The sequence below is a fragment of the Arvicanthis niloticus genome, unplaced genomic scaffold (assembly GCF_011762505.2).
Source record: "Arvicanthis niloticus isolate mArvNil1 unplaced genomic scaffold, mArvNil1.pat.X pat_scaffold_727_arrow_ctg1, whole genome shotgun sequence".
NCBI classification, from domain to species: domain Eukaryota; kingdom Metazoa; phylum Chordata; class Mammalia; order Rodentia; family Muridae; genus Arvicanthis; species Arvicanthis niloticus.
Window position 1 is genome coordinate 19,278 of NW_023046332.1, and position 17,647 is coordinate 36,924.

A 17,647-nucleotide genomic window follows, 5' to 3' on the forward strand; every position below is an offset into this window, starting at 1 on the left:
AGAGGCAGAGGCAGAGGCAGAGGCAGAGGCAGAGGCAGAGGCAGAGGCAGAGGCAGAGGCAGAGGCAGAGGCAGAGGCAGAGGCAGAGGCAGAGGCAGAGGCAGAGGCAGAGGCAGAGGCAGAGGCAGAGGCAGAGGCAGAGGCAGAGGCAGAGGCAGAGGCAGAGGCAGAGGCAGAGGCAGAGGCAGAGGCAGAGGCAGAGGCAGAGGCAGAGGCAGAGGCAGAGGAGGCAGAGGCAGAGGCGGCAGAGGCAGAGGCAGAGGCAGAGGCAGAGGCAGAGGCAGAGGCAGAGGCAGAGGCAGAGGCAGAGGCGGCAGAGGCGGCAGAGGCAGAGGCGGCAGAGGCGGCAGAGGCAGAGGCGGCAGAGGCAGAGGCGGCAGAGGCAGAGGCAGAGGCAGAGGCAGAGGCGGCAGAGGCAGAGGCGGCAGAGGCAGAGGCGGCAGAGGCAGAGGCGGCAGAGGCAGAGGCGGCAGAGGCAGAGGAGGCAGAGGCAGAGGAGGCAGAGGCAGAGGAGGCAGAGGCAGAGGAGGCAGAGGCAGAGGAGGCAGAGGCAGAGGCGGCAGAGGCAGAGGAGGCAGAGGCAGAGGAGGCAGAGGCAGAGGAGGCAGAGGAGGCAGAGGAGGCAGAGGAGGCAGAGGCAGAGGAGGCAGAGGCAGAGGAGGCAGAGGCAGAGGAGGCAGAGGCAGAGGAGGCAGAGGCAGAGGAGGCAGAGGCAGAGGAGGCAGAGGCAGAGGAGGCAGAGGCAGAGGAGGCAGAGGCAGAGGAGGCAGAGGCAGAGGAGGCAGAGGAGGCAGAGGCAGAGGAGGCAGAGGAGGCAGAGGCAGAGGCAGAGGCAGAGGAGGCAGAGGCAGGTGGATCTCTCTGGTCTACATAGTAAATCCCAAGCCTGCTGTTTATGGGTGGATGGGGATGGGGTGCAGAAAAAAAAAAAGCAGAACAATCTAAATGAAGTGCTTTTATTCTTAAGCCAACCATAACTTTTAATATAAAACCTTTTAATATACACACTGCAATCACAATAGCATACATGTAGCAGCAAGGGGACCAAGGCTTAGGGTAGGGGTAGATGGAGCGGGAGTTTTCAGGTCAGCCTGCCAAATACCTCCTTTATCCCAGAATATTTAGGTACCACATGAGAATGAACATGTGGTCAAAGCAAACCCTGATGACTCCATGGGGCCAGAATGCATGAAGCAGGACCTCCAATATACCTCCTACCCAGGGCAATCCTCTCAGAAAGCCAGGCTCAGTCAGGCGGTGAAAAGGTGGCTGTGACCAAAGTACCTACCATCCCTCACTAGCCTGGGGAGCTCACCTTTGGGGAGTTTTATAGTACTAGTTAGACTGAATGTCCTAGACACTCTGAAAGGACAGCCATTGTATTGGGTTGGCCTTCTAACCAGGACTCCTTCCTTGCCTGAGTCTCCAAGAACTCAAGTTGGAAGGAATAATAACCTCTGGCCAATGCTAGCCAGGCACTACCCAAGCAAGCCTCAAGGTAGGTGGTATTCAGAAAGCTTCTCATAGAAACTGATAATATAGAAGGAAAAATGACGCAAAGAATGAGAAACACAAGTACCTGCTTTTTAGAGGTCAGTAGATCATAAGTGAGATGATTCTTCTGGACCTGGATGGAAAAGATTGGGGCCCATTTTTTTTTTTCCTTGGGGCTGACAGGTCTGGAGACAGCTGGTGGTCCCCAAATCCTTGAGATGACCAAGCATGACTGTCTGAGGGCTTGTAGGTCCCCTCCAGGTGTGCAAGGAGACTGCCATGGGTCCTACTGAGCCCTATCTGCCTCCCCTGTCAGATGCAATCCATGGAGTTTTCAGGAAGGAGGCCTGGGATGCAGCTAGGGAGGCCCAGGCTTTTGACGGGAGTGCAACTAAGGGGAAGGCCGAAGTCCACATTGGGGTCCTGGTTTTCTATGGCTTCCAGCCTGTCTGGATTGTTGTCCCAGTTGATATGGAATCGGGTCACCCGGGGGTTAGAGGCCAAGATGTTCCGCTGTAGCTATAGTAAGAAGAAGAATGTCAGCCCCCACCACCTAAGTGTTTATTATTCCCTCAGACCTCCACTTGGAGCATGAGAGCAGACTCAAGCGCCCTTGCTGCTCAGATGCAAAGCCCTAGAGATGTTTGTACATTCTGGGTAGAAATAGGGCCTTCTCATCCTGGTTTTGCTCATTTGTTCTTTTGGTTTGGGTTGTTCTGTTTTGAGAGGGTCTCAACTATGTAGCCGTAGCTAGCCTGGAACTATGTAGAAGGTGGGCTTGAACGCATGACATCTGCCTGCATCTCCCCAAGTGCTTTAACCCCCAGTACTGGGGTTAGAGGTATGGACTACCATGCCTGGCTTATTTGATTTAAAAAAAAAAAAAAAACTTGTATATGGGTGTTTGGCTATACATATTTCTATGTCCCATATGTGTGCCTTGTGCCTTTGGAGGCCAGAAGAGGGCATAGATTCCCTAAAACTGGAGTAAAAGTTATGTGCCACCATGTGGGTGCTAAGAATTAAACCTGGGTTCTCTGGAAGAGCAGCAAGTTCTTATCCACTGAGCCATCTCTCCAGTCCATTCGATTTTTTTTTTAATATCTTTATTTTTATTGTATTAATGTTTTGCTATTGAGATGTCTGTCATGTATATGTCTGATCCCTGTGGAAGTCAGAAGAAGGCATAGATTCCCTTGGAATTGAAATTACAGGTGGCTGTGAAGCTACCATGTGGATGCTAGGAATCAAACCCAGGTCCTCTGCAAGAGCAGCAGTGCTCCTAACCACTGAGCTATCTCTTCGGTGCTCCCCAACCCCTACACATCTGGAAACAGGGTCTTGCTATATAGCCTAGGCTGGTCTAGAACTCATTATGTAGATGAGGCTGGCCTCTAACTTATGATACTCCTGGCTCACCATTCTGAGGGCTGGAGTGCTGAGATCAGTGTGCTCCACTGCACCCAGCTCTAGTCCTCATTCTGTTAGGCATACCTCCAGAAAAAAAAAAAGACTTACTGTAGCTCTTACTGCATTCCTAGCTCTAGCTTAACACTGCAGTCAGTATGATCTATTAACCTTGACTGACCTTGGCTCCAAACCCCCCTCCATTGTAAGAGAACTGGCCTGTCTAAAGTAGAAAGTGCAGAGACAGGTCCCACCTGAGAGAAGTCTGGCTTTGGGGGTGGGTTCTCCCGAAGCTCTGGGTTTGGGTACTCATTGTTGACATAGTAGCCAACACGGATGAACTCTTGTCCATGGTAGGTGCAGGTGATGAGAACCACAGTCACACCCACGGCGTCCGTCTCAGGAATGAGGGATGGGTTTGGGGCATCAGCCTAGGGAGACATATCCTGTGCTTTAGCACTGCCAATCAAGCCCAAATGTCATTAACACAAAGACTACCAATGAAGTGGGACTAGACAGACTGGTGATACAGATGACCATAAAGAAGAGATCATGAGTTTGATTTAGTAGCATGTTCACCCAGCATGCAGAGCCCTATCTTCCCTCCTCAGTCCCTCGTAATAATAACAATAAGAAACTCAAAACTGTTTAAACTTGATTAAGAGACAAAGGTGTTCAGGTGGAATATGGTGTACAAGGGGAATGACAATGAGATGAAGCTAGTCAGGTGGCCTGCTGGGTCAATTAAGGGCTTGGGAAAGAGCAATGCTTAGCAGGAGGTAAGGTCTGAAAAGACTGGTGGGCCGGGCAGTGGTGGCCCACGCCTTTAATCCCAGCACTTGGGAGGCAAAGACAGGCGGATTTCTGAGTTCCAGGACAGCCAGGGCTACACAGAGAAACCCTGTCTCGAAAAAAGAAAAGAAAAGAAAAGAAAAGAAAAGAAAAGAAAAGAAAAGAAAAGAAAAGAAAAGAAAAGAAAAGAGAGAGAGAAAAGAAGAAAAGAAAGGAAGAAAAGAAAGAAAGAAAGGAAGGAAGGAAGGAAGGAAGGAAGGAAGGAGGAAACTGGTGGTCTGGCTGCCGGAGGGCTGTACCATAAGTAGGGAGGGCCAGGCAGGAGTAGGCCTGGAAAGGAGCAGAAGCCTAAACCCCAGCAACAGAAAAAGAGTCACAGATCAGGGTGTTTGGTTTTTGGATGGAATAGTTTATGTTGGTGCAATAAAAAACCAATACAAATGAAAACATAGACCCTTAAACCAAAACCACCACACAGCTGAGGCATCACCAGTGGGCCTGCTCAATGGCCAAGCTGCATGCTCTGGAAGTAGGCCTTGGCTGAACACGGGGCTCAGTGGGCTTGAGAGGAGTGTGTGAGGGCAGGTAGCTTGCAATAGGAAAAGCAGTGGGAGGGAGGTGACGGATGGTGACCTTGGACATAGCACTACTGGAAAGTCACAGCCCATCTTTGTATTCATTGGTTCTGAGTTTACAAATCTGACAACTTGATACATCTAGAAACTTCAAAATCAACAAGTATAGTACTTTCATAATTGCTTACAGACATGTACATAGCAAGGAAAAACCCTTTGCTCGGGTTCTTGCTTCAGCTTTCAATACACCTTTTGGTTTCTTATGGTGAGTGTGGGTTCCTGTTTGTCAGCTTGTGAACAGTTTGCTGCACATTCCAGCACCACAGTATTTGTCTCTCTCCGGGCCTAGAGACATAAAGCTAAGCAACCATGAAACCCTGGAACCTTTCTTTGCTACACTGCCAACAATGCCAGGGCAGAAGATAAACAAGTTTTATATTCGTCACCACCTTTACTACACATCCTTGTATCTGTTCGTTAAGACAGGGTCTCACTATGTAGCCTCGGCTAGCTTCAAACCCAGAGATCTGCCTGCCTCTGCCTCCTGGATGCTCAGATTTAAAGTATAGCACAACCTGCCTAATTGTTTTTTAACAGCATCTGGCTGTGTACTCTAGGTTAGCCTTGAACCTAAAGCAATCTTTCTACCTTGGCTTTTCACATACTGAGATACAAACACAAGTACCACTAGCTACCAACCTTTAACAGAAACTGAATACTTGATTCTTCATTATGCATACAAATGTTTAACTCACTGATGCCAAATTGAGATGTTTTAAAAATGAGTAAAGACTTACATCATACAGCAAATAGCAAAATAAATAAAGATCCCCAAATGCAGTGCTGAAATGCTGCCTGGGTGAAAGCAACTTATGAAAACTATCTGTGCTGGGTAAGCTTTGTCCAGATATGTTAGTGCTTTCTGCTGTGTTCCTGAGTCAACACTTACTAGTGAGGTATTCGAGACAGGGTCTTACTACATAGCCCAGGCTGGATCCAAACTGTGTGTGCTGGGTATTAAGTATATACTGCTGTGCCTAGCTCCGGCTGATGAACAAGTAACAATAACTCTTAATCATTATTCTTCCTTGAGGGAAATAGTTCAATATTCATGAACTATGTTTATGGGTTTTATATAACTCCTGTGAACAGATCACAAATTAGTGGTCCAGCGGTCATTAAGAGCTGTGACCCAGAGGTCCCCACCTCTGGGGAGGGGTAGGACATCTGATGAGACTGGGTGAGTTCAAGGGTGGTAGTCCTTTAAAAGACATGTGGCTCAGACAGGCCTTGAACTTGTCCTTCTGCCTCACATCCTGAGTAGCTGGGATTACAGTAGTTGTGTCACCAGTCCCAGTTTAAGCATTTGAACTTAAGCCAGACTGCTAAAATCAGTGTGCTTTCAGGTAAAAGAGAAAGGTTCTAGGCTTGGGTGTGGCTCAATAGTGGAGTGCATGTTTAGTATGTCAGGCCCCGGCTCCATCTCCAGCCTGAGACATTTCTGGAAATGAAGGGCTAAGGCAAAACTTACTCACCTGAAAGACGAACATATGCCTTCCTGCAGGAACAGGACCCACCAGCACTGAGTCTAGGATCTGATCAAACTCCTCACTCTCAGCTGAGCCCACATAAATGATCTTCCACTCCAGGTCTGCAAGAACACGGGGGAATAAGGAAATTGAGGACTGAAATAGCTGGCGAGCACGGCAAGGGTCTTATGGTCAGCATTAGGCAAATCTGAATATACTAGAAGGTCCTCTGAACTGGTGTGTTTGCTGGGCAATAGGCTCCGGCACCACAATCCTGAATTAGAGCAAATATGAAGATCTACTTTAATGGAGACATTTTTCCTGTGGGCCTAACTAGGCCAAGTGACCTTGACTCTGGCTCTCCAGGGAAACTTAGGCCTCTCAGTAGCTGAGAGGAATTATATAGCAGAGGCTGACTCAAGAATCCTGTGACATCAAGCTTGTGAGGGAACAGCAAGGAGTTGGGCTACCTTGGTCTCTAGATAGGAAGTGCCATCCTCTTTCACAGAAGGATTGGTGCCACCTAGTAGAGCAGATCCCTCGATAACTGGGGCAGGGTGGGCAGATTCCAATCCAGCAGGAGAGCCAGGTGGCAGGAGGAGAAAGGCAAATCTGCAGGGGGGGGGGACGGACCAACTTGTCCCAAAGTTGTCTACATCTGGCACCAACTCATGCCTACTTGTGCACATTGTGGGACAGAGGCTTTGCCAACAAATGGTGTGTGACAAGGCATACCTCCAAACCCTGACTCCATACTCCATTGCTAAGTGGGCTCAGTCCTGGAGTATACCAACAAGAGATAAAGAAAAACGTACCTGAAGACCCTTCCTATTAATCTCAGGAGAGTCCCTGGTACCCCATAGCCTCTTGTAGGGGGGCCAAGTGTTACCAGGAGCAAGGTCATGCTAGTACAGAGAAGCTTGGCATCAGACCCAGAACTTATTTTAGGCTCTTTGAAATACACAACCCTAGCTCCAGCAGCTGGGAAAAGTTGCACAAGCTGAGATTTTCACAGAGAGCTCTTGGAAGCTGCTCTGGCTTCTTGGTCCTGTGTGGTACAGACATCCAACACTGGAAGCACACAGATATCAGATCATACTATAGAGTTTGCCACCTGAACCACAAAGCTTTCCTTTACATCCACGCCCTTGTTCCTTCACAATTTCACCTAGGTCTTTCTAGGTGACCCCATGACCATGGTTCACTAGGTTCAAACTCCAGCCTCAGTATTTTGAGGAAATTATTTAGCTATTTCATTTTTCTTGAGCTTTATTTTCTTATGTACCTTTCAGTAGTGGGAGGTATTAAAAAGGAACGACTAGCAAGCTTCCCGGCTCTACCACCAACCAAGTTCCTGCACTATGCCCACCACCGCAGGCCCCCTCAGTCCCGATGCCTGGCCAGCCAAGTGCTGGCAGGCAAAGGGCGTACCTGTTTTATCTCATGAAGTCTCTGACTCAGAGCTCCACAATCTCTCCACCCAGCTTGCTAAGTTCCCACTAGTGGGTCACTACCATGCCATCCCCATGCTTTCAAAATCCCCATGGCCTTTATTGGGCACATCAGGCAAACCCATGCTTTGCCACCGTACCTTCCTCTCTTGAACTCAGTCTAAGTTCGATTCCAGAAAAAAAAAAAAAACACCACGAACTTAGCTTAGAAACAATGGTAATTCAATCTCTAGGTGTAACAACTAAAACCTAACCTTGTAATCCTTATTAAATCTGATACCAGGAAACTCTATCAGCTGCATCTTTCCCATGTTCTATCCCAGTTCCAAAAGCCTCATTTCATCTACAGACCAAAATAGTGTCCAGAAAAAGGACACAAATTACAGGTTAGGACAACTTAGTTCTGCCAAGACAGAATAGGCTCGTCCCTTAATAACTCCTGTTTGTCAAAGGTCTGTCAGATGATCCTGGGCCAGAAGGCTGAAGCTCCAACTTCCCAATTTACTGGGGCTGTATGGATAAGCAGCTGTCTCTACAACTTGTCTCAGTTCTGGAAGCTGTGTTTAGGCTTCCTATATATTTTCAGTTAATATCAGTTGTTCTTGGATTTCTGACGGGGTTGAAGACTTACAGTCTCATAGCCAACCCAGGCTATTTACATTAAGAGAACAGATTTGAGAGGATTGGTTTTCAGATGGCATTTAATCTGAAGCCAGGACATAAGTACAGAACTTTAAGTCTTTAAGGTTAGGATAGAGGACACTGTAAAATATTGGACTGGGCATTATGTCTATTTTATGGTATACCTTATAAATTACAAAATGGTAATAGCTGTGCTCAATTTATATTTTGAGATAAAGTTTTGTGGTTTTTTTGTTGTTATTGTTGTTTTATTCTAACAGAAAGGGTTAAAATGTTGCTGGAATCCCCTGTCCAATCTATTTGCAGCAGGAGGCCTGTAACCTGGGCAGGAAAAAGGGATGGCGGAACTAAGAGTGTGCTGATGGAGGAGGTCACAGGGGAGAGGAAGATGAAAATAGAGGCGTAGGCCAGCATGGCTTTAGAATCCCTCAGGTAGTTCTGGATATCAAAATATTAGGATAATTGGGATAACTTGTCTAAATTGGTGGGCATCTTCTGTACTGAGATTTATTTATGTATAAATCTGACTGGCTAATTGTAAGCTTTAAGAGTTTTGGTTTTAGGTCAAGCAGTGGTGGCACAAGCCTTTAATCCCAGCACTTGGGAGGCAGAGGCAGGCGGATTTCTGAGGTTCCAGGCCAGCCTGGTCTACAGAGTGAGTTCCAGGACAGCCCGGGCTACACAGAGAAACCCTGTCTTGAAAGCCCCCCACCCCCAAAGAGTTTTGATTTTACAGGGTTACTGGGTATTGTGATATCTAAACTGCAAGGTTGGCAGTCATTACATGGAGCTAGGCTAGTGCTGTGAATGTGGCATGAGTTGGCCTAGAGCCCTGGAGTCGTTGGAGTTGGTGGGCAGAGGCAGTGACCATGTCAATGTCCTCGGGGGCTCGGGGGCCAAAGAGCCTGCCGAGATGAGAACACCTGGCTAGGGCCAGATAGCCCACCGGTGTTGTGGCATAGGTGGGAACTTGGTGGTCCTATTTAGTTGCTAGAATGTGGGACCGCCTGGGCTGAGTTGGCGGCAGAGCTGGGAACCCTGCTGGCCATTCTTTAATACCTCCCTACGCCTTCCCTTTTATTTTATGTGTATGGGGGTTTGCCTGCTTATGTGTCTGTGTACCCTTTGGTGCCGTGTGCCCACAGAGGCCAGATGTTGGGTCTGCTGGAACTAGAGGTACTGTAGGGGGTTGGTCTAGTGCTGCTTATATTCAAATGCTAAATTTTGTACCCAAGGTCCGCTTGCTCCATTATGAGCATATCTTCATGTATTCCAGCCTTTGGTGTGTCAACCTTGCTCCCCATGTTATCCCTGACTGGTTAATAAAGATGCCTACAGTATGTAGCTGTGCAGAAGAGAGGTAGGCAGGACTTCAGATCCTGGGCTTGGGGTCTCAGGCCAGAAGTTACCATGAGGTAGGTGGATTGTGAGTATATGACCGTGAGTGCTGGCCTATTGGAGTAGAGTGGCCCAGGCAGAACATGGCAAGTTATTGACTGGGAAGTAGACAAAATAATATAAAGGTTGATATCTGCCCAGCTCTAACAGTTTTGTGCGTATTATATATGTAAAGGGTTTTTGTCTTTATTTGAAAACTATATGGTTTTACGTGGGACAGAAATCCCCAGAATAATGTTTGCCACAACATTTTGGCAAACCAACATGGAATGAAAACTTACTTAATACCCAAACTGAAATTTCAAATTTCCTGGATGAAAGGTGTGTTGTCCCATTAAGATAGAAGTAGTTAATCACCATGTGGGTGCTGGGAACTAAAGCAGGGTTCTCTGGAAGAGCACTCAGTACTCTAACTACAGAGCAATCTTTCTAGCTATCCTAGCTATTTATTTCTTAGGAGTGCTGCTGATGAAACTTTGGGCATGCACATGCCAAAAATGTGCTATACATCTATCTGAGCCATGCTCCCAGACCCATGGATTTAGTTTTATAAAAGAACATTAGAACCAGTTATTCTGGAAGGATAGAAAAGTATGTGACCCTTGCTTGATCTCACTTTCTAAGATGTGCTCTGTCAAGCTCTACTTTCTTTAGGCCCCTTACCCAAAACCCTATGGTATCACATATTCATACACTTAATAATGTGTTGGAGGGAAGGCTAGGCAAAAAGAACTTGACACAGAATAGTCCCTTGTGTCCCCAAGGCACCTAATATTGCTTAGTCTAGGTCAATACTTTCGGCAAAACCTATTGAAAGAAAGATTGTAGTGTATGCTGGAAGCCAGCAAATGATGAGCCCCTTCTTGACATGGGCCAGAAACAGACCTGAGAATTCACAGGAGACCACATAAAATACTGACTGGCTGCAGTCAGAGCTGATCAAATCTTCTACAGAAACAGATGATGAAACAAGGGCCCATAAACTGCAATCACCTTAAATTTGATAAAGTTTTTTTTTTTTTTTTTTCATATTTTCCTTCAAAAGATAGAACTGCACTGGCATATGCCTTTAATCTCAATATGTGAGATTAAAAAAAGACAGAATTGGGTTTTAGAAATGGCTCTGAGGGTTAAGGCACTTGCTACAAAATACACAAAATATAAAGATTCAGCTCAATCTCCAGAAACTACATGTAGAAGGAGAGAAATAGCTGCAGCAGGCTGTCCTCTGATCTCTGAAAGCACCAGCACATACATACACATATGCAAAAACAAAAGAACAGAGGACACAGTCTTCCTATGGAATGTAGGCTAGTCCCAGAACTTATGACATACCTGCAAGCCTTCCAAGTATTGGAATTACAGGAGTGCACCTATGTGTGTCTCTTATTGAAACTAGCTTACTTTGTCAGCTAGTCTGGTAGCCAGTGAACACTTAGGATTCACTTGTCTGTACGCCTTCCCATTCTCCTGCTTGTACCTGAGTGTTGAACAGTGAAACTCAGGTCTGGTTCTTCCTGAGCCATTTCCTCACACTGGAATGCAGTGGTTTTGAACAGAGAGAAATTAAATATTTAATTTCAGAATATACTCAGCTTTTAGCACCTGTAGGTTATATAAACTGAACCAATCAGATAGAAAATATTAGAAAAACAATCTGGGGCTGGAGGTAAAGCCCAGAGGTGGAATGCTCATCTAGCATCCATGATGCATGGGTTCCATCCCCAGCACCACACACAAAAAACGAATTTGTACTGAACACGAATATGTACTACTTTTTTTGTTGTTGTTGATTGTTCATGTAGCCCTGGCTAGCCTAGAGCTCAGAGATCCACCTGCTAAGCCTCTTGAGTGCTGGAATTAAAGGCATTTCATGTATTCTCTAAACAGCATATAACATCTATTTCCACAGTACTGACACCAAGTTAGAATAAGTCATGTAGAGCTGAGATGGCTCAGTTATTACAGTGCTTTCTATATAAGTATGGAAAAAAGATCATAGTGGCTCACTTACAACTCCAGCCTTAGAAGGTGGACACAGGGGACCACTAATGAATTGGCTAGTAAGCTTAGCCATACCACCAAGCCCTGGGTTTAAGAGACCCAGTCTCAATGGATAAAGCAAAAAGAGTGTACTGAAGAGGATTCCTGACATCAATCCAAGAACTCCCTCATACACAACCTGTCTGCCCCATCTCCCCCCCCCCAAAAAAATGGAAAAGAAGTCACATGTAGATAATTAGTCTACAGGAAGGGGCTGACAGTTGTGGTACACACCGTGTAACACTGGAGATGGACCAGAATTCAAGACTAGACTCTTGTAACATATTACGTTCAAGACCAACATAGGGTTCATAGACCCTGTTCAAAAGAACCCTAATAAAGTCTATGCAAACACTATACCAGTTTATTTAAGGTCCTTAAACATCTGTGGGTACTAGTACCTGAGGAAGTTATAGCTCTGAGACCAATGGTGAAGACTATTTCTTCAAAAATAGGTGTGGACCATCAGGACATTCATACAGTATAAAGTATAAATAGTGACCAAAACATAGGATTGGATTTCATTTTTTTTAAAGACAGGATCCCACTGCATAAACAGGCTGACCTTGAATTCACAAAGATCCTCTTGCCTCTCCCTCTCAACCACTGGGATTAGAAGTGGCCACCATTTTTGTTTTTTGTTTTTTTTTAAATATATGTATGATGTTTACATCCATGTAAATGTGGATGTGTCTAAGCCATGACGTGTATGGAGATAAGAGGAGAACTTTAAGTATATTACACTGTCAGCATATACAGAGAGCTTTTGGGGAATCTTTCTCCGTAACACTTATCCACCAAGTTATCTCTGTAGCCCTATTTGGTTTTGTTTTGAGGCTCTAAGTTGACACTGACCCTTTTAGGATACACACCTTTACAATTTGGGAAAACAAAACCAAAGCCAAAAGTAATTATTTCTGAAAAATATTACTAAAGACATGTAAAAATTTTTTAAGATTCCCTGAGCTTATTTTAGACAGCACTGGGGCAGAATCCAGAACTTGACATGCTAGACAGTGCTTAATGATCCATACCTCAGCCCATTCCTTTCTTTTTCCCCTCCTTTATTTCTTGAGACAGTTCTGTATAGCCTTGGCAATCCACCTGCCTCTGCTTCCTGAGTGCCGGGATTAAGGGTGTGTACCACCGTGCTCTGGCCTTCTTTGCTTGCTTTTTTCCCCCCTTCATTGTTTCTTTTTTTCTGTCTTTTCTTTTCGAAGACAGTGTCAGGTAGCCCAGGCTGACTTGGAACTTGCCATGAAGCTAAGCTTGGCTTTGACCTTCCAATCCTGTCATCATTCTCTCCAACCCCCTCAAGAGCTGGGGTCACAGGTATGTGCCATACTTCCTGCTTCTTTGAGAGCAGGTTTCATTATGTAGCTCATGTATCTGCTTGTGTGTAGCTGGGCACTGTTTTCTTTTTTTAAAACTTCTGTGTATCATTCATTGGTCTTTTGTTCATATACAGATCAACACTGGTGCACAATATCTGGCTTCTTTGACTTCTTTGACTGGTACCTGTTGAAATTCTCCACTGTAGAGGGAAGCTGGGCCAAATTCACTAATGTAGACCCATACTTTGAACTGTCTACTTCTAGATGTTGAAGAGAGGGACCACAGGGCTTCAGAGCTTTTCAGATGATGAGGGCTGAGGAGGCTTGTCAGGTTTCAACAGATAGTGTCAAAATGTAACGGAAGCAACTTCTCTACTATTCATGGAAAGGAGGCCAGAAAGATGAAGGCCATCTTGCAGGCCAGTCAGAGTGTAAGGAATATAACCAACCAACATAACTTAAAGGAAAAACACCCTCTTCTATCTTTTCAAAGGGTCCTGATGTGACAAGAAATTCTATGGTCATTCCTGGTATGTTCTCCTAAATAGACTGTTGAGCTGGTGATACAGCTCAATGGCAGTGCAACTGTTTAGCATGTGTGTAGTCCTGGGTTTGATTTCTAACAACAACAACAATAACAACACCAAGAGCTACCACATACAGGACCCCTCCACCTCCACAAAAAATAAAGAGGATAAAATTAAATAAAACTTGCAAGTAGAGGCTGGGGAGATGGTTCTGAATTTAAGAACACTTACTAACCTTACAGAGAACCAGGTTTGGTCCCCAGAAGACACACAGTGGCTTATAACTGTTTCTAACTGCAGTTCAGGTAATCTGATACTTTCTTCTGGCCTCTGCAGTCACTAGGTGCACATGTTGTGCCCATACATGTATGGTGGCAAAATACACATAAACAAACAAAAAAGATCTACAAGTAAACGTTTTCTTCCTTTTCTAGTACTGAATCTGGGAGCTGGCTAGATGTCTCAGTAGATAGTATTTCCCATGAAAACCTAAGTACCTGAATCCAGGGTGCTGAAGAGCTAGTTCAAGGTTAGAATCCAGTATGATCTTAAAGACCAGGTCTGATTCCCACACCCATGTCAGGAGTCTCAAACCGGATACAGAGGATCAGATGTCTCTGTCTTCCAGGGGCTCCCATGCATATACCACCACCAACATAGACACAAAATAAAATTAAAAAAAAATTTTTTTAATTTAAATTTAAAAAGATGGGGCTGGAGAGATGACCCAGAGGATAAGAGCACTGACTGCTCTTCCAGAGTTCCTGAGTTTAATTCCCAGCATCCACATGGTGGCTCACAACCATCTACAGGGGGTCTGATGTCCTCTTCTAGTGTGTCTGTAGACAGTGACAGACATACATGAAATAAATAAATCTTTAAAAAAAACAACATGAATTGCCTATTAAAAAATAAAAATAAATTAAAATAAATAAATAAATAAATAAATAAATAAATAAATAAATAAATGGAATGAGTTCACATGTGGTGGTGCACATTTTTAATCCCAGCACTGGAGAGGCAGAGACAAGTAGATCTTTGACTTCAAGCCCAGCCTGGTATACAGAGTAAGTTCTAGGCCAGCCAGAACTATAAAGTGAGAGTCTGTTTCAAAAACAAACAGAAAAGGAAGAAAACCCCAGGCACTCAAGTGGTGGCATAAATTCATGTAGACAAAACACACACACAAAAATAAAATAAAAAAGTGGAGAGCAATTGAGAAAGACCACTTGATGTTTCTCTGGCCCACAACCACAGACAAATTAAAGTAAAAAAATAAAATTTAAAAACAATCTGAACTCAGAGACAAACTTCAATGATACTGCTTCTATATCTGGCTGACTTGGAAAATCACCCTGCTCCTATTAAGACATGACCAGCAAGCAGGCTGACTCTAGCTTTATTGTTCTGATTCTATAAATAAGGAATAAAAGTGATACTAGGCAATGGCCATGCAACCATTTTAAATGCAAGGAACACAAACAGGCTGACTGAAACCTGATTCTCTCAGCATCTGGGAACTGTGAATCCCTTAATCTATCAGCTCCTTATCTCTCCTCTTGGCTTCCAAATAAGTCATATTCCACATTGTTACTCTACCTTTTATTTATTTATTTACACCCTGTCTTGTTCCAGCAAGGATTTAACCCAGCTTATTCTATAGTTAGTCATAAGCAGATTCGTTTAAACTTAAGGAGTAAGAAAATTAGGGAGAGGCTGAGCCACTGGCCCACCCCAAGCAACACACACAGCAGCTCCAAGTGAACAGGAGTGGCTGGCCTTGCCTGAACACCACCCAAAAGCCACCAAGAGGCACTAGCTGCCACAACCTAGCCTCTTCAGAGCTCCACCTCCTCAGCTGCTACATCATTTTTAACACTCAGTAGAGAAATGGTCTCATGGAATGCTTCCCCTTTGAAAGCAGGACTTGCCTTGCTGTGGAACTGAGATCCAAAATGACCTCACATTTTACATGTTCATAGATTTATTTGAAAGGTCTTTTGCTCTTTATGGCTCCTGTCCTCTCATCTGTAAGATGAGAGCCATGTCCATCTTTATGTCCCACAGATGAATTAAGTCATTCTGTGAAAGATCCACAAAAGCCAGTGGCCTCCCAGATGATGGAAACTGGATCCCATCCCTGTTTGGCCAGTTCACCCTCTCCCCAGACTAGGTCAGCCCGTCAAAAGGGATGAGGGATTCCTTGCACTGGAAGCTAGTAGAAATCTCAGAAACTGGCAGAGGCCTGCCTGGCTGTGGCACCCTCACCTGAGTACATTCACCCATACCAGGAGCTGGGAAGACCAAGTTACCTACAAAGACTGGATTCAGAAGCCCCCATCTCTCCTCAGGAGAAGCTCATACATCGGATTTGGGACTAACCTAAAGAAAGAAGCCCTGATATAGGCAACACTACGTTGTTAACAGTTGGCAAGCAGGAGTTGCTGGGAGCCATAGGGTGGAGGAGGTCTTGCCACAGGCAGACAGGGAAACAAAAGAGGGTCTGGCTGGTTTGTAGGAAAAGGTATCCACAAGGAAAATGAGGGGACAGTCCTGGAGGTTGGGTTTCCACAGGAGGACAGATGGAAGGTTTCCTAAGAGGAAGGGTATAAAACTGGGGTCTAGCCATAGGGAAAAAGGCGTGGCTACGGGTCTCCAGGAAGCCAATGTGGGCTGACACCTCTGCAAGGAAACCGTGCAAGGACCAGTGGTGCAAGACGAGAGGTGAGGAGGCCTCCACGCGACAATGCAGACTGTACACAGAGTCGTATCTACCGAGAGGTCGGAGTTGGGCCATGGCGTGTCACTAATGGGAGACTCAGTTGGCCCAGGGAGACTGGGAGTGGCAAAAACGAGGGCAGGAGGGTTTGGGGGTCCCCTGCACAGGCCCAGCCTCACCGTCAGACAGGGCCTCACTGCATTCGAAGCTGATCTCGAACCGGAAGGGGCTGTGGAAAGGGCTCGGGTTCTCCAGCACAGCCACATTCAGCACCGACACCTTGGCCATCACCTCGCCCGGGAGCCGCAGCTGCTATGGAGCCTTCTTCAGTGACTTGCGACAGAGAAGGACGAGGACGGCAAGACAGAAACCTCGCCGCGACACCCAACTCTTCTCTCTGAAGCGCTTCTCCGGTAAGCGCGCTCCCTTCAAATAGCCGGCTCCGCCCTCCAGCCAATCACCGCTAAGGATCTATGACGGCACGAGACGTTAGCCAATCCGAGTCGCCCCTCGGCGCGCGCCTGGACCCTCAGACCAATCAGAGAAGCTCCCTCTTCACGGTCCACAGGAGGCGGAACGATAATCTCTAGCTTCGTAAAGGTCTATCGGGAACCAATCCCTAGAGTCTCCGACTGGAATAGCTTGCTCCGGGGTGGGCGGAGTTAGAGCGCGGAACTTCTCTTGTCCAATCCCAGGGTTACCGCACCAGCATGACCCGCCCCTCGTTCCGCTTTTCCGGTAGCGGCACCTCACAGAGAGCAGCGCCACCAACGGCCGAACGGTGGCGCGCGACTCTCACTAAAACGCGCAGAGAGGACAGTACTTGCCCGCCCAGTGATTGACTATCGATCGAGGGCGGGGCTGAAGCGGGATTCTGAGATGTGATTGGCTAATGTGGTGGGTGTGAGGAAAGCTGTGCTGGAGAGCTTTGGAAATCGCACGCCCTCACAGTGAAAAGCAATAAAGAGGAAAGAGTGGCTTAGGCGGCTTAGGCGGCTGTCAGCAGGTGAGCGGTTCCGGGGACCACCCTGAGGGGTTCCTGCCTTTATAAAACAGCGGTCGTGGAGAATGTTTGGATCGCCCCTGAGACAAGATGGCGCAGCGATGGGGGGCGGCTGGTGGGGGGAGATACAGGATCAAGTCTCAGTCCGAAAGGAGTTCTAGTTTCCTGGACAGACCAGGGTTTGAATCCTGCCTCTGCACTCCATTTTTCAGCCCGTTGAAAAACTCACTGTCGTGACCGGGCTTGGTGGCACAGGCCTTTTATCCCAGCACATGGGAGGCAGAGGCAGGTGGGCCTGTGAGTTCGAAGCCAGCCTGATCTGCAGCTCGAGTTCTAGGACAGCCAGGGCTACACAGAGAAACCCTGTCTCAAAACGAAACAACAGTTAACTGCCACTGTTTATGATGATATAATGCAACCGAAACTTACTTTTCTCCTTACTTTCTGGTTCTCTATACCCTGTCATAGTTTCTTACACAACCTTTTATCAATCACATCTAAAACAAAACAAAGAGGTAGATGCATGCCATTAATCTCAGGACTCAGAGATAGGCAGACTTCTGTGGGCCAGCCTGGTCTATACAGCGAGTTTGGGGAAGTAAATAAATTAGTTTTCACACTTGGCCAATGCAAAAAGACCAAGAAGCAATGAATATGCTTTTTAATAGTACTTAACTCAATAGAACAAAAATAATAATTTCAAACATGACCATTATAAAAACACTAATGAGGT

The 17,647-nt window shown here is 46.1% G+C and overlaps 1 protein-coding gene across 1 annotated transcript; it reads right to left on the bottom strand.

Moving 5' to 3' along the window:
- Positions 1 to 1,564: 1,564 nt before the first annotated feature.
- Positions 1,565 to 16,317, bottom strand: LOC117702351 (histone chaperone ASF1B). The gene is made up of 4 exons (XM_034493550.2): positions 16,091 to 16,317; positions 5,804 to 5,919; positions 3,156 to 3,332; positions 1,565 to 2,013 (listed from the first exon to the last, which is right to left on the bottom strand). The coding sequence occupies exons 1-4, from the start codon at positions 16,197 to 16,199 to the stop codon at positions 1,807 to 1,809; spliced, it is 609 nt and encodes a 202-aa protein (XP_034349441.1). The 5' UTR covers positions 16,200 to 16,317; the 3' UTR covers positions 1,565 to 1,806.
- Between the last annotated feature and the right edge of the window lie 1,330 nt (positions 16,318 to 17,647).

Coding starts and splice junctions, on each gene's coding strand:
- LOC117702351 (XM_034493550.2), bottom strand. CDS start 16,199: ATGGCCAAGGTGTCGGTGCTGAATGTGGCTGTGCTGGAGAACCCGAGC. Junction 5,920..16,090: donor CAGTGAGGCCCTGTCTGACG/GTGAGGCTGGGC, acceptor GTGTTCTTGCAG/ACCTGGAGTGGAAGATCATT. Junction 3,333..5,803: donor GGCATATGTTCGTCTTTCAG/GTGAGTAAGTTT, acceptor ATGTCTCCCTAG/GCTGATGCCCCAAACCCATC.